This window comes from Salvelinus alpinus, chromosome 30 (genome assembly GCF_045679555.1).
Source record: "Salvelinus alpinus chromosome 30, SLU_Salpinus.1, whole genome shotgun sequence".
In the NCBI taxonomy this organism is placed as follows: Eukaryota; Metazoa; Chordata; class Actinopteri; order Salmoniformes; family Salmonidae; genus Salvelinus; species Salvelinus alpinus.
In genome coordinates this window covers 44,966,192-44,986,673 of record NC_092115.1, presented here as the reverse complement: position 1 = coordinate 44,986,673, position 20,482 = coordinate 44,966,192, and the positions used below count along the sequence as shown (strand labels likewise).

The 20,482-nt window shown below is 43.8% G+C and overlaps 1 protein-coding gene across 27 annotated transcripts in view; it reads left to right on the top strand.

The window, feature by feature from the left end:
- Positions 1–20,482, top strand: part of LOC139559867 (muscleblind-like protein 1) — an 87,227-nt gene that overhangs the window by 26,075 nt on the left and 40,670 nt on the right. For all 27 annotated transcript variants that reach the window (XM_071376269.1, XM_071376280.1, XM_071376273.1 and 24 more), the window contains exon 2: positions 1,026–1,871. In XM_071376269.1, the coding sequence (XP_071232370.1) occupies positions 1,695–1,871 (177 nt within the window). In that variant the 5' untranslated portion in view covers positions 1,026–1,694. The remainder of the gene's footprint in view (positions 1–1,025; positions 1,872–20,482) is intronic.

The window sequence follows — 20,482 nt, the reverse complement described above, 5'->3', positions numbered from 1 at the left end:
TAATGTCGTTTCATTGTAGAGGTTTCATTTCTTTCTGGACATGCTTGAGTAGGTTTTGTTTCTCAGGAAGTAAGAATTTTATTTGATCGGTTGTGAAATTTGGTAAATTGCGCAAGAGAGAAACAAACTCATCATCATCGTCTGCTTCCAGGAATAAGATAGTTGTCATGGCAGGGAAACTGATTATCTTGGCCTGGGCTTATCTCTTTCTCTCTGGCTTTGGGTTTATTTTTCTCACTTTTTAATTCCCCCTTTTCTCTCACTCTCTCTCTCTGGCTCACTTTTTAACTAACCCTTTTCTCTTCCTCTCGCAGGTTCTCCTCCCCCTCTCTCTCATGTTCTCCTCACCCCTCTCATTTTCTCCTCCCTCTCGCTCTCTCTCTCTCTGTCTGGTGGCAGTCAGTCAGCCAGGTCGACCTCGCCTTGGCTCCACCCCTCCCCTTCACCTGGCACTCGGCCCAGAATGTTGCTGCAATTCCGCCCACTCTCATTGGTCCCCGCACACACACCGCTTCTGAGAAAGGGAAATTACCACCCTCCCCTCCAGTTCCCGCTGCTTTCGCTCTCTTTCTCTCTTACTTTCTCTTTTAAATAGATTTGCCACGTCTGGTTGTGCAGTGCTCAACTGTAAGTGATATGGGGTTTGATTAGATTTTCCGACTGAAAGAGTGCTTTGTACATGCTGTTTGTGTGTGGTATGGCGTGGTGTGTGTGTGTGTGTGTGTGTGTGATGTTTGTGGGAGTGCGGAGGGTGAAAGTTTTATTTATTTTAGCAGACACCCTTGCATGGCTGACATTTCTACACATTATCTGTTCCCACAGCTGCATAGATGGGTTCTAGAGAGTGAAGAGAATGAGTAAGGGAAAGTAGCGTGCTCTTGGAAAATAACTATATCATGCTCTAGGAGTTTCCACTGAGGAATGAATGGAGGCATAAATCAACTCTAAATCGATTCTGTGGAAGTATATATCACCAAGCTAATGTCTCTCTCTCTCTTTCTCCCTGTCTCTCTCATTCTCTACAGAGGAAGTGCCTTCCCTGACATCTGCTGCAGCTTCGATCCGCTTCTAGAGCAGAAGCTCCGCCCCCCCCCCCCCGCCTCGCTTGCTGCCACGATAACGCGAGCACAAGGATACCAACCACACCCCTCGTCACGGCCCACGCCTAAAAAATCCACGCCCAGACCTGCACCAGCTCCAGCCCCATCATCACCAGGCTTACTGCCCTAAGCCTTCACCTGCCCTCCCGTTCCACCCTACCCCACAAAGCCTCTCTCCTTCTGGGCCCAGCCTCTCACTTTCAGACGCGTCAGTGTCTCTAATCTCCATTGATCTCCATTCAGTCACAGCCTACAGCACTGTTATAGTCAGGAAAGAAGGATCTGAAGAGTGAACTTTCCCTCTGGGTTACATGCTGGATTGTTGGTGAGATACAAGTTGAGACAAACAGTGGTAGAGTCATTCTCTGCTCAGATCATTGTCTGTTGAGTGTGTTCTCAATGCTTTAAGGAAGATAATAACACACACACACACAACAACACAACAATTTTACAACACATTTCACCTATCGCCTTGATACATCCACTTGGATCTTTCAGAAGAGGAAAGTGTAGGGGACACACACCAACACACACATCACGCTTTAGCCCGATTCGGACGGATTACTATTATTTTCCTGGACTGTCTTTGTCGCCATGGCGCACATGAACATGGCGCACATGCGGGACACAAAATGGCTGACACTGGAGGTGTGCCGGGAGTTCCAGAGAGGCACGTGCTCACGCTCCGACCAGGAGTGTAAGTTCGCCCACCCGGCCAAGAGCTGCCAGGTGGAGAATGGACGAGTCATCGCCTGCTTCGACTCCCTCAAGGTAAGAAGAAAGGTGATACCACACAGGATGAAGCTATGGGCTACGGCCATATATGGTGCTGTGATTTGATTGTCTGGCATACAGAATGATCAAGGGGTCAGAGGTTAAGAGAAAGGAGAGGTCCTGGGGAGTTTATTGTTTTATTCAATCTGATTAGTTGTAAGGCATACATTAGAAACAGCTACCCTTCCTGGGGTCCACACAGAAAACAACACAATACAGAAACACACGCAAACCGACACAACAACATAGAGACATTAACTCACAGTTTTAAAAGTTAACTCATACCCACAGGAGTACGAAGCCTGGGAAAGGTTTTGACTGAATGAGCACATGAAAACACCATATTTATGGTGTGATTTCAAACAGCACTGTATAAACCGAAACATTCTCTCAACCGCCAACATACATTGTGTATTGTCATGAATACGTTTTTTCATGAATTTTTTTTACCAGAGGGAGGGGTTCTCATTCAAATACTCGTTTCAATGTCTCACATTGGGATTGGCTCCAAGCAGATTACTACCATGAAGAACACATCACACAATGTCTGTCGGAGATAGGGTGACCACATTTAAAATACCAAAATGTGGGACAACAGGATGATTTTACGGACAGTGTAGCCTACATGAATACATGTTGGCAGCATCGCATGGCAATCATTTGATCTCAATTAGTTTCATGGGAATATGCATTTAGATCTTCTTGAATTACTGTTTTGTGAGCGAATTAGAGCAGACGGTGTTAGCAGACTATATAGTCTTCCTATAGGACTATTTTGTTTCAATCTAAGCTAATTCTGCCTAGTGGCGAGCGCTGTTGAGTTTTGGCCGCATGAGAATTTATTTTTGACTACAGTATTACGAAGGTGGTGTTTTTGATGTAACGATAACGTTGTCCTATGCTATTATATTTGGCTCTGTTATGTCAAATACGAATGAATCATTATGTCATCTTCCAAGACATTGATAAAAGATGAGCACCATTGTGAGAAGTGGCAGAATGCACCCCTGCTCAAAAAATTTGGTGATGCAGAAACGAGAGACAACGTGCGGTTGTTTTATGAAAACATGGGAATATTTGGCCAAGGATACATATCTGGTTGGTCTCAAAACAGTCAGAAACTGAGACTTAAAACAAGATTGAGTGAAGTAGCAGCGAATACGTTGAATAAGCAGCTTGGAGCATGGAGAGCCTCACAAGTTTGACGAAATTAGCTTCTATCTTTTAGTCTAATACGCCTATTTACTTGCTTGTTGCTTTTTGTCAGTAGCACATGTTTTGTAAGTAGTTACGCATAACTGTCCTCTCCAAGTTTAGCTGGAATTTAGGCCCAAAATATTTGAGAAATGTGATTGGTTGACGATGGGCCTATGACATTGGTTTACGTATCGTCTTACGCTGCACAGAATACCAGATCTCAACAGCAATTTGAGATATGTTTTTCCCTGACATAGACTGACCAGGTGAATCCAGGTGAAAGCTATGACACCCTTATTGATATCACCTGTTAAATCCACTTCAATCAGTGTATATGAAGGGGAGGAGACAGGTTAAAGAAAGATTTGTAATGCTTGAAACAATTGAGACATGGATTGTGTATGTGTGCCATTCAGCGGGTGAATGGACAAGACAAAATATTAAAGTGCCTTTGAACGGGGTATGGTAGTAAGTGCCAGGCGCACCGGTTTGAGTGTGTCAAAATCTGCTGGGTTTTTCACGCTCAACAGTTTCCTGTGTGTATCAAGCATTGGAGTCAACATGGGCCAGCATCACTGTGGAGCGCTTTCGACACCTTGTGGTCCATGCCCCGTTTCACGTTAGCCATAAGCATTATGTTGCACAGGATGTCATGCATTTCAATGGGGACGTCAAAGTGGAAACGCAACGCCTCCTTGCAGTTGAAGGCTCCCGTTGCGATACGGACACCACATACTTTTACATTTTTCAAACTTTGCATCGTCTTCCATCCAGCCAGAGTCCGTCGAAGAACAGGAAGTTACCAAACCACAGAAGAAATTAAAATATATGGTTTTCGGTGATGGCTTTATGCGATAGCTTGCAACTTGTAAACAATTACCCATTCCCATAAGTGAAACTATTTTAAAAGTAATGTCAAATAATACACATTAACTGTGTAGCCAATTATATGATAGTTGCCTCCCGTTTAAGTTTATTAAGATGGTAATGCTGTTTATTTTTTATGGTAATTCTTAGGTGGAGGTCACTAGCTACAATGGTACCTTCAACCTAGCCTAACCTTTAGCAAGCTAGCTAGCTGCTCTGCAGTGCAAGCTAGCTTGACTTGCTATAGAGTTAGAGAAACTGGTTGAGAAAAAAATAAACAAAACATTTTATTATCACCTGAAACAATATATTTATCCTGTCTAGAATGAAAAGGTCATATTTTGCAATCTCCCAAAATAAATGCGATCTCTGACAAGAGACAGGCTCTCCTCCAGCTTGCGTTACAAACACTACACTTTTCTATTCAGTAGCTGGGCAAGACTGACGTACTGCGTAATGATATACGTCACAATGTAAAAGAGGAATCTGGCGCCACTCGCCCGTCCTCTGGTCATTCTCGCCTCTCTTCCTTGCTGAAGATCACTAGGCTCCTGAAGCTCTCCTCAGAACGACTTGATCCCTGTCTTCCTACTTAAGTGTTCTCAGGCGAACTGCTAAAGCTGCCAAATGGAGTACCCCAGCTTTTGTCCTTGTGTTGAAGTGCTGACCAAAGTGAAAGTTTCAACTTAGAATATATTTTCAAGTCTCCTGTGGTAGCTAGCATCACATGACTAACTATCAAGACTTGGTTAGCTCTTGCTGCATGGCATAATCTAACTTGACTAGCTCACTGGAAAGCAAGCTAACCACACTAGCATCCCTACCTGCACAGACGGTAGCATAAGCATTGCTAGCTAACTCAGAACAAGTTCCCTAACCCGGAACAAGTTCCTTACCTGCCCAGACGGTAGCATTGCCAGCTCCCTCATGTAGTACAACCTACGTTCACTCGTTTGTGTTGACTATAATGACTGGTTTAGCTCCTCTACATTACGGTCATGGGAGATTTTCTACCCTGAGATGAATACACACATGGTTCCATTCGGCTAGCACTGCGCTAGCTATAACAACTTTAGCCCACGAGCTGGCTGCTAGCTAGCTTTACTAGCCCACTACGGCTATAGTGTTTATACACAGTGTTCACTTCAGCTAGTCATTAGACACAAATAAGCTAACACACACCTGCCAAGGCTAATTCATGGCAGGCACTACTGTGTTAGCAGGCCATTTCCCACAAATTAGGGACATAGGAAGGGTAACAGGGGCTTGACTGTGGCACAACCTGACCTCCTGGTTCAACAAATTACAGCCACTGCTACTCCACCTGAGGCAGGGACTCAAACCCCCTCGTCCTTGTGCTGGCGGCTTGATGATGCTGAGAAGCTGGTTGTTACTGGCTCTTCCATCAATGGAGTAATTGCCAGCTTGCTGTCTCATTTAGTACATCTAATGTTCACTCGTTTCATTGGCTTAACTGACCAGTTTTACCTCACCGTGTTATGGTTAAAATAAACTCTCAAGACCGAAGAAGCAACGCCATTCATTTCTTCAGCTAACGCGGTGCTTGCACATGTATAGACCGGTTAGCAATACTTTTCTCCAGGCATTATTATGGGCCCCCGTACCCCATGGGAATCAAACATACTCAGTCAGCTCTCGAACGAGTGCTGAAAGGTTTGAAAGGTTTCACCAAGTACTGGCCCGTGCTAGCTTAAGCTACGCTACTAGCCCTCACGGCGAACTGTAGCTAGCTATCCACTATCTAGCGATTGCTAGGTTAGCTCTTGTATTTAGTTTACCTTGCATTAAGTTGCTTTCTGCCTACTAACTCAATCAGTCCCATAATGTGGTGATTCGGTCCACGAGACGGCCTACAACAGTCTAGCTAACGCGGTAAGGCTGGCTGTACTAATGCTAGGCAAAGTGCTCATGCGGCCTACCTCAGCTAGCACACCGCTAGCTTTGCTCTCTTGCATAGTTCACATAACCTTCAGTCATTTTTGTGTTTACTTACAAGAGGCTCAAAAACCAGGTCAGCTATGCCGTCAAGGCTAGCCTTTCCACCACCTGCCCCGCAGACCTGGGTACCGGGGGAGACCAGGTTGCCACTCTACGAGCCAAGATCTGGCAGCAGGGAGAGGGCAGTTTGCTAGTGCCAATGCTAACTGAGTGACCAGCGACGTAGTATGCTGCAAACCTACAGTCTCAGGACAGAGGCAGACAGTAGGGGAAACGGTCCCTTGCTGTGGATGCATCGAGGTCCTACCTGGTGATTCCCCTGGCGGAAGGGTCTGTCCCCAGCAGCAGAGAGGGGCCGCCAACAGTTCACGCCGTGTCCTGGCCTGTCCCCTCTCGGGTGGAGCACAGATACCCCATCACAATGGGGGAGAGGCACATCTGTGCTCCTATAACCCTACCCCCCTTGCAGCTTCATTCCTATGCGTCTGCTCACAGGGAAGATCGAGGGGGCTCACTCAACCCCTAAGTGTCTTCAGTGCCACAGCTCTTCCCGCAGGTCTTTCTCAAGCAGCCTAGAGAGGAAGACAAATTGTAATTCTCCACCGAGCACTGTCCCCAAATCCCAGTGATCATCTAACTTGTGGGTGACTCGCCGCAAGAGCAGGGAACTGGCGTGCATGCACAGTAGAGCCCTGGGTTTCGTCCACAGTTACAAAGGGGAGCATACTGCAGTTTGCTATGAAGCCACCCGTTTTCAACAGGATGCTTGCTTCAGTAGCAAGTGGGGACTTAGCTCGCATACTAGAGCAGGAAATCTCTTCTCTATTGGGCAAAGGGGCAATCAGAGCAATACCAGCGGCAGAGAGGCATCGCGGCTTCCACTCCCAATACTTCCTGGTTGCCTGACAGACCCTCTGCGCCTTTTCAGGTTCCAGCCAGGGGTGGAAGTCAACATGTTCACTCTCCCTCCGGTCGCCAATAGACAAACAGAGCAGGATGCCATCTATCTCTCCTCTTCCCATGCCCTACAGCATTCTGCCGTCTGCATCTACACAGACTCTCTGCATCTACACAGACTAGCTGTTAAGATTAGTCTGTGGAGCAGAGTACACCTACTTTCACTACATGTGACTCATGTCCCAGGCGTACTGTACAGGTAACTGCCAAAATAAAGGAAACAGCAACATAAAGTTTCTTCATTTTACTGCAGCGGGCTAAACAAATCAACTTTGTAACAAAAGTATACATCTCACACATAATTATGGGTTTACATAAAAGAAGACACCTGTACCATGTCAGATATAGAGTGGAAATGTATTCCATTTTGAGTTTGCATCCCAATATTACACATTATTTACATCACAGAAGACTGAAATATAACTAAACTGTTTGACATAGAAACACCGGATTTGAATAACATTCCATACATGAGGCCACTAGGTCATTTGACTGCAGGAAAGGCCTACTAGGGCGTTATGCTGTCTCAAGCACCGCTCCAGAATCTCCCATCATAAGTGGTCAATTGGGTTGAGATCTGGTGACTGAGAGAGACACACACACACACACACACTTTAAACCCCCTATGTCCCTTTGAGACCCCTCTTTCAAAGTCATTGAGATCTCATCTTCTAGACATGGTAGAAAAAATAATGGGCAGTTGGGAATTTTTAAGCATGATGAGATGTCAATTGCTTAATTAACTCAGAAACCACACCTGTGTGGAAACACCTGCTTTCAATATACTTTTCGTCCTCTATGCCTCATACTCCCCACTCTAGTCACTCTATGCCACATACTCCCCACTCTAGTCACTCTATGCCTCATACTCCCACTCTAGTCTATGCCTCATACACCCCACTCTAGTCTCTCTATGCCTCATACGCCCCACTCTAGTCACTTTATGCCTCATACACCCCACTCTAGTCACTCTATGCCTCATACACCCCACTCTAGTCACTCTATGCCTCATACACCCCACTCTAGTCACTCTATGCCTCATACACCCCACTCTAGTCACTCTATGCCTCATACTCCCCACTCTAGTCTCTCTATGCCTCATACACCCTACTCTACTTTATGCCTAAGGCTCTGGTTAGCGGAAATCACTCTCCTGCTTTACCGAAGAAGCAACGCCATTCATTTCTGGCAGCTTCCGTCACGCAGGGATCTTCTGACCCAAGCGAACTGAGAGATTTCCCACCCTTACCCAGAAACCATGATCCTCTTGGCCTGGCCCATGGGAGGATGAATCTGAATGGGACAGGCTTGCCACTATCCAGAGAGACAGAGCCCCTTCTACATGCTGACTGTATAGAAACAACTGGTGTGACCTAAAACAGATCCTTCCGTACCAATGCTTCGTATCCAAGGTTTTATGCTTCTTGCAGGACCTTTTGGACAGAGGGAAGGTTATAATCCACTGAGTCTAAACGCTGTCTAAGCCAGGGGAAGTGGGGTTCTAGTAACATACAGTTGAAGTCGGAAGTTTACATACACCTTAGCCAAATACATGTAAACACAGTTTATCACAGTTCCTGACATTTAATCCTCGTAAAAATACCCTCTTAGGTCAGCTAGGATCATCACTTTATTTTAAGAATGTGAAATGTCAGAATAATAGTAGAGAGAATGATTTATTTCAGCTTTTATTTCTTTCATCACATTCCCAGTGGGTCAGAAATTGTTTAACTTGGGTCAAACGTTTTGGGTAGCCTTCCACACATTTTGGACCATTGCTCCTGACAGAGCTGGTGTAACTGAGTCAGGTTTGTAGGCCTCCTTGCTCGCACACACCTTTTCAGTTCTGCCCACAAATCTTCTACAGGATTGAGGTCAGGGCTTTGTGATGGCCACTCCAATACCATAACTTTGTTGTCCTTAAGCCGTTTGTCACAACTTTGGAAGTATGCTTGGGGTCATTGTCCATTTGGAAGACCCATTTGCGACCAAGCTTTAACTTCCTGACTGATGTCTTGAGATGTTGCTTCAATATATCCACATCATTTTCCTCCCTCATGATGCCATCTATTTTGTGAAGTGCACCAGTCCCTCCTGCAGCAAAGCACCCCCACAACATGATGCTGCCCCCCGTGCTTCACGTTTGGGAGTGTGTTCTTCGGCTTGCAAGCCCCCCCCTTTTTCCTCCAAACCTAACGATGGTCATTATGGCCAAACAGTTCTATTTTTGTTTCATCAGAACAGAGGACATTTCTCCAAAAAGTACTTTCTTTGTCCCCATCTGCAGTTGCAAACCGTAGTTTGGATAATTTAGCTATTTTGATGTGGAATTTTAAGACCCCTTAAGGTATCAACCAAAAATATTTTTACAATTATTTGAATTTGGCATTATTGCTATTAGCCCATAGAAACACATTAAATAACTGATTCACTACATGGAACAACACCTCCCCCAACAAACAAAAAAATCGAAAGGACGTTTGTTCTTAAGTGCCTGTCCTATATCTTAACATGTATTTAACCCCTTATTTTAGGCACTAAACTATCTCCATATATACTTCCATTCATTTTTTAAACTGGTACCGGGGACCTTCAGACGAGTCTTGTGAGGCTTGTGGGCGTTCACAGAGGTGTCATAATAGTTTGTAGGCCAAACCGTTCGGACGCTTCTTTTGTGAGAAGACCTATTTTCGTGATGTTTCATGGTCTTACAAACACCGCTCTAGCTCTGCTACCTTTCCCCGCAGAAGGGCATTATCGGCGGACGTGATGGATTGAGACGCAGCCCATGCAAAAATCAGATATCTTTAGCTTAAACAAACAGATTTTGATGGGATTGTTTATGTTAATTCGATTTCCGCTGGGCCGCGGAAATTGTAAGGGAAGGGTTCAGGCCTATTTAGCCGCTATCTCGGCCTGCTTTGTAGGCTTCGACAATAACAGAGTATGGGGAAAAACATCCTCTGTTGTGTCATTTTATGAAGGGAGCGCGTCGCCTATGCCCAAGGTTTTAGCCCCGTCTTGGGACTTGTGTATTGTGCTTGAGGCTTTTTCCCAGCAGCCTTTTGAGCCGCTGGAAAGCGTGGAGATGTAATATATCTCCTTCAAAACCGCTTTACTAATTGCCCTTACGACTACAAAGCGAGTGAGTGAGAAGCACACATTGTCAGTTCACCATTCGGGCCTACAGTTTGCCCTGGGGTTTATCCAAGGTAACCGCGTTACCTAACCCCGCCTTCAGACCTAAGGTAAGCAATAATTAGAATTGTCTTTCCTTAGAGCTTGTGGGTTTCCACCTGTCGCCCTTCACTTTTACAGAGGTTTATGTCCAGTATGCGCTTTGGGCATTTACTTGGATTGAACGAGAGCATTACGGAAGAGCGACCAACTCTTTGTTTCTTGGATGCCTCCCTGCAAGGGTTGTCCCCTGTCTAATCAGCTGCTTTCTCATTGGATAGTGGAGGCTATTAAATTGGCTTCTAATAGCAAGGGTTTACAGCCCCCAGAGGGCCTGAGGGCTCATTCCGCCAGAGGTATGGCTACCTCTTGGGCTCTGTCTAAGGCACTTTTATGAGGTTTTACCGACTGGATGTCACTGCACCTTCGTTGGCAGATACTGTCCTCAGTGTCTGGGGGCCTCTGAGGAGTGATACTGTTGGGACTACCCTGGCTTCGGAGAGCATGTCTGCGATACAGGAGTTGATCATATCCCATTGTGAGAAATTGCAATTAGTATTTGAAAGAGAACTCAAGGTTACTTTCATAACCCCAGTTCTCTGATAATATGAGTGAGATATTTCACCGCATTTCCCTGCTCGCAAGAGCTTAAAGAAGAGGTGCATGCTTTAAAAAGACCAAAGGTCAGGCGAGTGGTGCATTATAAAGAGGGAAGGGCCCTCGTCACTCGTCTTGTCCGTGTCCGACAGACGTTGTGTCACTCACTCATATTATCAGAGAACCAGTGTTACGAAAGTAACTTTGAATTTGCCACTCTGCTACTGTCATAACAGCATGATACCATATGGCCCCTGCATGTGCTCTTTCTGGCCACTCCTACTTCAAGTCATGTGATTGGAATATGTGACGGGGTGTGTGAGGCAGAGGGGAGAAAGAGGGGAACATGCATCACTTCAGATTCAGGAAGCCAGATTTACACACAGACATAACTTGATGTTATAGCTATTGTCTGTTAATGGGGGAAGTGGGTTAGAGTTGGAAAGTGAGTCAATTGCAAATCAGTTCCAGTCAGTTTAGGAAACTTTCTGACATCCAATTTACAGCTTAAAAACCGTCATCAACCACAAACTGCTGTTTTCAACGTATGAATATAACTGTGTGACAGGGAAAGGTCTCCACAAAAACCATCACACTTAATAATAATGCTAATTTAGGCTTCATTAAATAAGTCTCAACAACATTTTTGTCTTTATTTATTTTACTTAACTAGGCAAGTCAATTAAGAACAAATTCTTATTTACAATGACGCCCTACCAAAAGGCAAAAGGCCTCCTGCGGGGATGAGGGATGGGATTAAAAATAAAAAAATTATATAAAATATAGGACAAAACACACATCACGACAAGAGACACCACAACACTACATAAAAAAAGACGTAAGACAACAACATAGCATGGCAGCAACACATGACAACACAGCATGGTAGCAACACAACATGACAACAACATGGTAGCAACACAACATGGCAGCAGCACAACATGGTAGCAGCACAAAACATGGTACAAACATTATTGGGCACAGACAGCAGCACAAGGTGCAAGAAGGTAGAGACAACAATACACCACGTGATGCACCCACAACTGTCCGCAAGTGTCCATGATTGAGTCCTTGAATGAAGAGATGGAGATAAAACTGTCCAGTTTGAGTGTTTTTTGCAGCTCGTTCCAGTCGCTAGCTGCAGCAACCTGAAAAGAGGAGTAACCCTGGGATGTGTGTGGTTTGTGGACCTTTAACAGAATGTGACTGGCAGAACGGGTGTTGTATGTGGAGGATGAGGGCTGCAGTAGGTATCTCAGACAGGGGGGAGTGAGGCCTAAGAGGGTTTTATAAATGAGCATCAACTAGTGGGTCTTGTGACGGGTATACAGAGATGACCAGTTTACAGTGGATTATAGAGTGCAGTGAGGTGTCCTATAAGGAGCATTTGTGGCAAATCTGATGGCCGCATGGTAAAGAACATCTAGCCGCTCGACAGCACCCTTACCTGCCGATCTATAACTTACGTCTCCGTAATCTAGTGTGGGTAGGATGGTCATCTGAATCAGGGTTAGTTTGGCAGCTGGGGTGAAAGAGGAGCGATTACGATAGAGGAAACCAAGTCCAGATTTAACCTTAGCCTGTAGCTTTGTACTCCCAAGTACTTGTATGAGGTGACTACCTCAAGCTCTAAACTCTCAGAGGTAGTAATCACACCGGTGGGGAGAGGGGCATTATTTTTACCAAACCACATGACCTTTGTTTTGTAGGTGTTCAGAACAAGGTTAAGGGCAGAGAAAGCTTGTTAAACACTAAGAAAGCTTTGTTGTAGAGCGTTAAACACAAAAACCGGGGGGAGAGGTCAGCTGAGTATAAGACTGTATCATCTGCATAGAAATGGATGAGATAGCTTCCTACTGCCTGAGCTATGTTGTTGATATAAATTGAGAAAAGCGTAGGATCGGGCCTTGGGGTACTCCCTTGGTGACAGGCAGTGGCTGAGACAGCAGATGTTCTGACTTTATACACTGCACTCTTTGAGAGAGTGCCAAGAATGTGCAAAGCTGTCATCAAGACAAAGGATGGCTATATGAAGAATCTCAAATATAACATATATTTTGATTTGTTTAACACTTTTGTGCTTACTACATGATTCCATATGTGTTATTTCATAGTTTTGATGTCTTCACTAGTATTCTACAATGTAGAAAATAGTACAAATAAAAGAAAAACCCTTGAATGAGTAGTGTTCGAAAACTTTTGACCAGTACTGTGTATGCAGACAGTGTATTCCCAATCAATGTGATGAGGCTACCATTCAAACAGCTAAGACTAGCTAGCTAACTAAATGTTGTAGTTGATAATACTTGTTGGATGAATACACAACAGATGTATAATGAATGTTAGCTAGCTAGTTACCTAGCTAATAAACTTTGCCTAAAACTTGTTTCCCAATAAGTAAAGTATCTAGCTATCTACACTTGCTACAGACATTGGTGCTGCAACCAGCAAGCTAACTAGCTAACCAAAATGTGGCTAACTACCACATCAAGATAATTCAGCTATTTATGATCAAATGTTACCATATATAGCTAGCTAGACACTTTCTGACAATTGTACTTTGAACACAAGGATAGCTAGCTAGCAAACTTTAGCTAGCCCAAGTGTGGCTTAGCTACTGTAGCTAGCCAAGAACATCCATGATCATGACTATGATCTCTCTTGGCGAAATTTTCTCATTCACAAATACTCTTACCACTTTGAGCTGTCCATAAATAAAGATCCCTGTAAACAGTAGTGTCGTCAAAGGTGATTTATTATAGTCATCTAGAAGGAGAACAGCGACTTGTCCTGTCATTCTGCAGCATAAATCCGACCCATCACCGAAGTCACCACCGACTGAAAAATGAAAACTACTTTGAAATCCCGGGCACCAGATTATTTTCTGACTGGAATATCTGGATCAAATGCAAACTGTAAAATAGAGTTCTGATTGTGTTCTCAATATTACAATATCGAGCATGTGAGCTTTGTGCACTAAAATCACATGAATTTGAATCTTTTCAAATTAGGACATTTTCACATTTCCCTCAAATGACATAATTTCCAAGTATTCCAAAGGAGCTGACCGGTAGACATGCCTCTTTTAGTGTTATATCAAGGATAGAAAATCTATTATTGCAGGATCAGCTCAGCTGAGAACCCCATTCCCTCTTTGTCTGCTGTGGAAGTGGTTAGGGTGTGTGGGGGGGCGTCAGAGCTTCTCCTCTCTAGTTCAGACATAGAGAGCAGAGCTGAAGGTAGGGGAGGGTATAGCGTCATGGTCAGTCATCTCAACACTTCCTGTGCTCCAGCCTAGGGGCAGCGAGGGGGGTGGGGGTGGGGGACGCTGTAATTTTCCATCTATTTTTAAGTGCTGACAGAAAGGCTAACACCTCTCTTTCTCTCTCGCTCAGTGCTCCACTCGCTCTCTTTCTCTCTCTCTTTCAATGTTATTTTCTCTATCTCTGGAGATCTGTAGAGATGGGATGACCGACCTCTCCTCTTAGGTCTGATTCAAGGTTTCTGGCCTCTGTCCAAGATGACACACACGCACACACACACATCCCTCCCTTCCCTTAGGAGCTCCAAGACCTGGTCAGAAAGAATATTATGGGTGTGTGTGATACAGAAGCATAAGACTGTAGGGCGTAAAACCACACACCTTGTTTTTGTGACACCAGTGATTGCACCATTGGCCTTGGTCTTTGACCATGCCAACTCAGGCCAGAGTAGGGCTGGGGTGTATGAGCTGATTCTGAGGGCCTGTTTACAGCCAGATATGGACAGAGGAACATTGTCCGGGTGCCGCTGCTCTGAGCTAGGCTGATCTGTGTGTAATAGTTTCCTCAGAGCAGCAGAGAGGGCTGGTTGGGTCAGAGCCTGGCTGTGCTGGACCCGTCAACACTGTTCTACACACACACGCGCATGAGAACGCATACACACACACACACACACATACACACGCGCGTGCACATACAGACACGCACACCACACAGAAACGCAAACACACACTGGCCAGAGAGATCAAGAGTACAGTGTTCTTTCCTTCTAACAGACTGAGCTGCCAGAGGGCTCTGTTCCAGCCAGTGACCCAATAGAACCCACCTCAATGATCACTGATCCAACTCTGTCCTCGGTGACCAGACAGAGCGATAGAACGACAGAACTGTTATCTGTGGAGGGATGAGTAACTGAGGGAAGGAGGGAGGAAGGGAGAGGGGGAGAGATGTCAACATGGCAAGGGGATAGGATATTTCATCAGAGAGGAGAGGAAGGGAGAAATGGTGCTCCATGTCACAGCGTAGAAAGGTCAGCCATTGGAAAGTTGTCTGGCAGGCAGGCAGCCAGGGAGGGAGAGAGAGAGAGAGGTTTTTTGGGGGTAAACTTGAAGATAGTGAGCAGTTTTAACAGCTTGGGCTTGCTTGGGTTTTTCTCACATACAGCCTTGTGTGTGAATGGGAGGCCATTGATCTGTTTTAACCGTTTGGCCACTGTTTCCACTTGTAATGAGAAACCGAGACGAGGAGAGGCCTCAGAAAGCTCAGCGTAGAAAAACGACAATGCAGATTGAGATAGAGACAGGAAATAGGTAGTAATGGGTGATGAGTACATGCTGTCCACAAACACACACATTCATACACACAGACTAACACAGATATAGATCGCACCCATACTCACACTCTCACTAACCACTTGTCCTACATTCACTCTTTCACTGTGAGCCTGTTCAACATGAAATAGGACAAATATGGCCTAAAGAGCTACCTAATCTCATTTAGCCTATACAGTACATTACATTACGTATGTTCTATGAAAGACGCACGCACGCACGCACAGCCACACACACAAACACTCACACACACACACACACACACACACACATATACGCTCTCCTCCTCATGAGAGGAATGACCTTATTCTTCTTCCATAATTAGCTTGAGTCTCACATGATCACGGCATAGCAGAGCAGGTCACACCCAAACTCTGTCATTTCCCTAACACCCACACAGCTAGCTTCCCACCGCTAACCCTCTCTGTCCTCTTTTCCCAGGCACAGCCCAACACTGTATTTTGTATTTGTATTTATTAAGGATCCACATTCCTGGGGCCCAGCAACATTAAGGCAGTTATATACAATTACAAATACTATATGAAATTACATCTCTTAACACTTTTCACAACACATTGTGTGTGCTCTCAGGCCACTAGTCTACTACCACATATCTACAATACAAAATCCATGTGTACGTGTGTCACAAATTGCGTCCCAAATGGCACCCTGTTCCCTCTATAGTGCACTACCCATACAGCTCTGGTCCAAATAAGTTCACTATGTAGGGAATAGGGTGCCATTTGGGACTCAGGCGCAGTAATCCTTCGTGCTCTCCATGCTAGGAGAATTAGAATAGTGCCCATTTCTGTCCTTTTAAATAGCAGAAGTTGTGTAATTGCGATTCTTCATGGGAAGACGGTATAATCAGATCTGGTGGCATAGCCACATACTCCAGGCATAACAGAATAGACATTGGAATGCCAATTAAATAGGGTTAAGGAACATTCACTGTTGAGTTGAACACATACACTAACGTTTAGGTGTTTGGGGTCACTTAGAAATGTACTTGTTTTTGAAAGAAAAACATATTTTTTTTGTCCATTAAAATAACATCAACTTGATCAGAATTTTTTTTTATTACATTTTTTTATTTAACCAGGTAGGCAAGTTGAGAACAAGTTCTCATTTACAGTTGCGACCTGGCCAAGATAAAGCAAAGCAGTTAGACACATACAACAATACAGAGTTACACATGGAGTAGAAAAATAAGTCTATATACAATGTGAGCAAATGAGGTGAGATAAGGGAGGAAGTACAGTGTAGACATTGTTAATGTTGTAAATGACCATTGTAGCTGGAAACTGCAGATTTGTTATGGAATATATACATAGGCGTACAGAGGCCCATCATCAGCAACCATCACTCCTGTGTTCCAATGGCACATTGTGTTAGCTAATCCAAGTTTATAATTTTAAAAGGCTAATTGATCATTAGAAAACTCTTTTGCAATTATGTTAGCACAGCCGAAAACTGTTGTCTGATTAAAGAGGCAATAAAACTGGCCTTTAGACTAGTTGAGTATCTGGAGCATCAGCATTTGTGGGTTTGATTGCAGGCTCAAAATGGCCAGAAACAAAGACCTTTCTTCTGAAACTCGTCAGTCTATTCTTGTTCTGAGAAATGAAGGCTATTCTATGCGAGAAATTGCCAAGAAACTGAAGATCTCGTACAACGCTGTGTGCTACACCCTTCACAGAACAGCGCAAACTGGCTCTAACCAGAATAGAAAGAGGAGTGGGAGGCCCCGGTGCACAACTGAGCAAGAGAACAAGTATATTAGAGTGTCGAGTTTGAGAAATAGATGCCTCACAAGACCTCAACTGGCAGCTTCATTAAATAGTACCCGCAAAACACCAGTCTCAACGTCAACCGTGAAGAGGCGACTCCGGGATGCTGGCCTTCTAGGCAGAGTTGCAAAGAAAAAGCCATATCTCAGACTGGCCAATAAAAAGAAAAGATTATGGGCAAAAGAACACAGACACTGGACAGAGGAACTCTGTCAAGAAGGCCAGCATCCCAGAGTCGCCTCTTCAATGTTGACGTTGAGACTGGTGTTTTGCGAGTACTAACCACTTCTCCAGGCACCGCTACACAGGGACGATGGAAAGACAACAGTAACACAGCATTATGTTAAAGGATAAGCAGTCGATAAACTCGGACATAATAAGCCAGTACTTCCCAATCATAAGAATACAAAAACACAACCATTAAGTGTTTCCCGATATGTATAACTATTACTTCCCATTGCAAAAAAAAAACATTTCACGTTTAGCACACAAAGTAACTAGTGACCTAAAGTTTAAAGTGGAACTGACAGAGTTTGAACTACTTTGCAGATATGACACAAACAGACAATCATAATATCAGTAAAACATATCTACAAAACTAACTTTATAAAAGGTTTTAAAAATAGGTTATATTTGACTCAATGTTCAATGACGTTCACTATGGCATTGGGGAGCAGTTCAATGCATGATTGATATAATTCACCATTACATTTCTTGGTACTCCCAAAAATATTGCTATCAGGTTGTAAATCACAGCTGGCCTGGTACATTGTTTGCTGCTTCCATTCGGGATGCACTGTTTCAGTTTCAATGACGTAATATACTGGACAAAATCGGACGAATGTAACTAAGGCTGGGAATGTCAATACAATCAAGCAATGATCACAAGTCAGTCATAACGTGGCTAATAGGCTAGTGTATCTATTTACAGTATGTAGCAAGCTGAAAACATGGAGCCCTAAGATTAGCTAGATAGCTAGCTAGCTGCTAGGAGGATGTCATGTCATGGAGGAGTGGGTGAGAGACTGACTTTTTCCCCTCGTATTGTTTTTCAGTGGCTATACACAGCTAGGCATGCAGGTGTCATTTGGTTAGCAAGAACGACTGTTATCCAGTTAGCATATCTCTTGCGTTCGCAAATTCACTCTGGCTATCTACTCCGTTTTCAGAGTGTGCCAGAGCGCAGAACAACTGATCAATTTATGAATGCGCAACACTCGCTGAATATGACCGGTGTCAGTAAACTAAGACAAAAAGTTATAGTTAGTCAAGAACACTCTAGATAACATGTAAACAGCCTAACTAGCCCTGCTACGGCGAGTAAATTGGTCAGAGTGAGGTGTTCTCTCATTTGTATCTTGAAGTAGCAAGCTAGCCAACTTTAGCCAGTTAGCTTGGGTGCTTGGTTGGGGCAAGCATGCATTGGCAGGCAAGCTGCAGAAGGACGACGGAGGCTACAATTCCCCATCGTTTATCAGTGCAATTTTGACAGCCAACTAGCTGAAAAGGTTTGAGAGGGTTCATCTAATGTTCCTTAGTTAGATTTTAGCTCATCTCTCTCTGGCTAGCATTAGTTGTTCATCTTGTTGTTGTTGATGTGCATAACTGGGGGAGAGAGAGCCTACCTTTTCATGATTGTTTGATCAATAGAACTGTAAAGTTCCTAAATATAAGAGGACGCCCATGGTGTTTACATATTTGCAGAAATACATTCAGGTGTACAATGCATTCGGAAAGCCTCCAGACCCCTTGACTTTTCCCAAAATGTGTTACATTACGGCCTTATTCTAAAATATATTAAACAAATAAAAAATATCATCAATTCACCCAACTTATTGTGGGAGGCTACCTGAAACGTTGAACAATTTAAAGGCAATGCTACCAAATACTAATTGACTCTATGTAAACTTCTGACCCACTGGGAATGTGATGGAAAAAATAAAAGCTGAAATATATATTTTAAAATTTTACCTTTATTTAACTAGGCAAGTCAGTTAAGAACAAATTCTTATTTTCAATGACGGCCTAGGAACAGTGGGTTAACTGCCTTGTTCAGGGGCAGAACGACAGATTTTTACCTTGTCAGCTCAGGGATTCAATCTTGCATCCTTTCGGTTACTAGTCCAACACTCTAACCACTAGGCTACCTGCCGCCCAAATAAATCATTATCTCTTCTGTATTTCTGACATTTCACATTCTTAAAATAAAGTGTTGATCCTATCTGACCTAAAACAGGGAATTTTTGATAGGATTAAATGTCAGGAATTGTGAAGAACTGAGTTTAAATGTATTTGGCTAAGGTGTATGTAAACTTCTGACCCACTGGGTCATACAAGCTGAAATAAATCATTCTCTCTACTGTTATTCTGACATTTCACATTCTTAAAATAAAGTGGTGATCCTAACTCCCCTAAGACAGGGAGTTTTTGCTATAATAACAATTGTATAAATCCTTAGCCCTTCTCTGAAGGCGTAGAAGGCCCATTGTTCCCCACTGTGTATGGGTTAGTAATAATTTGTCGTGGCTCTATTTTCCCTCAGCATACATTCCCTTTTCTGAATGTCTAAAGAATCCATATGTTGTTCTGATATATGAACACAGAAATACTGGACATTTTGATCTCTTATAATGGTGGTGACTTGACAAAATTACAATCATGGTCTTGAATTGGACTGGCATTTTTCTGGTCTCGGTCTTGACCCGGTCTCCAGTCTTGGTCTTCATTTAGACTCGATTTGCTCCGGTCTTGGTCTTGAATCGGTCTCGCTTTAGGTGGTCTCGAACACAACACTAGTCACTGTGGTGTAAATATTTACCTCTCCACTGACAGGCTGGACAAGTGTGTTTAACTGGGTTGGGACCAATGATATGTATTAACTTGAATCCACCGTGCAGCCATTTTGGTATTTCTCCTCTATTGTAAAACATCTTTTAGAAGCTATAAAAATGCATTTATTAATGTCTACATTCGTTTTTGACAAGTATATTATATTACAGACACTGTAATGCACATTTCTTAATTATATTAAGTGAACTGAACATGAAAATAAAACATTTAATAAATACTGCAGAAAGCCAGGCAGACAGACCAGATAGACGGACAAACAGACTTGCAGGCAGACAGACAGAAATACAGACAGGCAGACACAGGCGAGACCTTGTCTGCTCTCTGACACACCTCTATTTATTGCATCTGAGAGTCTGTGTGTGTGTGTGTGTGTGTGTGTGTGTGTGTGTGTGTGTGTGTGTGTGTGTGTTTGCATGTGTTTGTGTGTGTGTGTTTTTGCGTGTTTGCATGTGTGTTTGCATGTGTATGTATGTGTGTGTGTGTGCACATATTTTAGTGTGCTTGATTTACTGCTTCTGTTCATGTGTGTTTCTTTGTCTGTGTGCCCTGATCTGAGCCAAGCTTACATTCCTGCTTAACTGAGGGTAACTCTCTCTCTCTCTCTCTCTCTCTCTCTCTCTCTC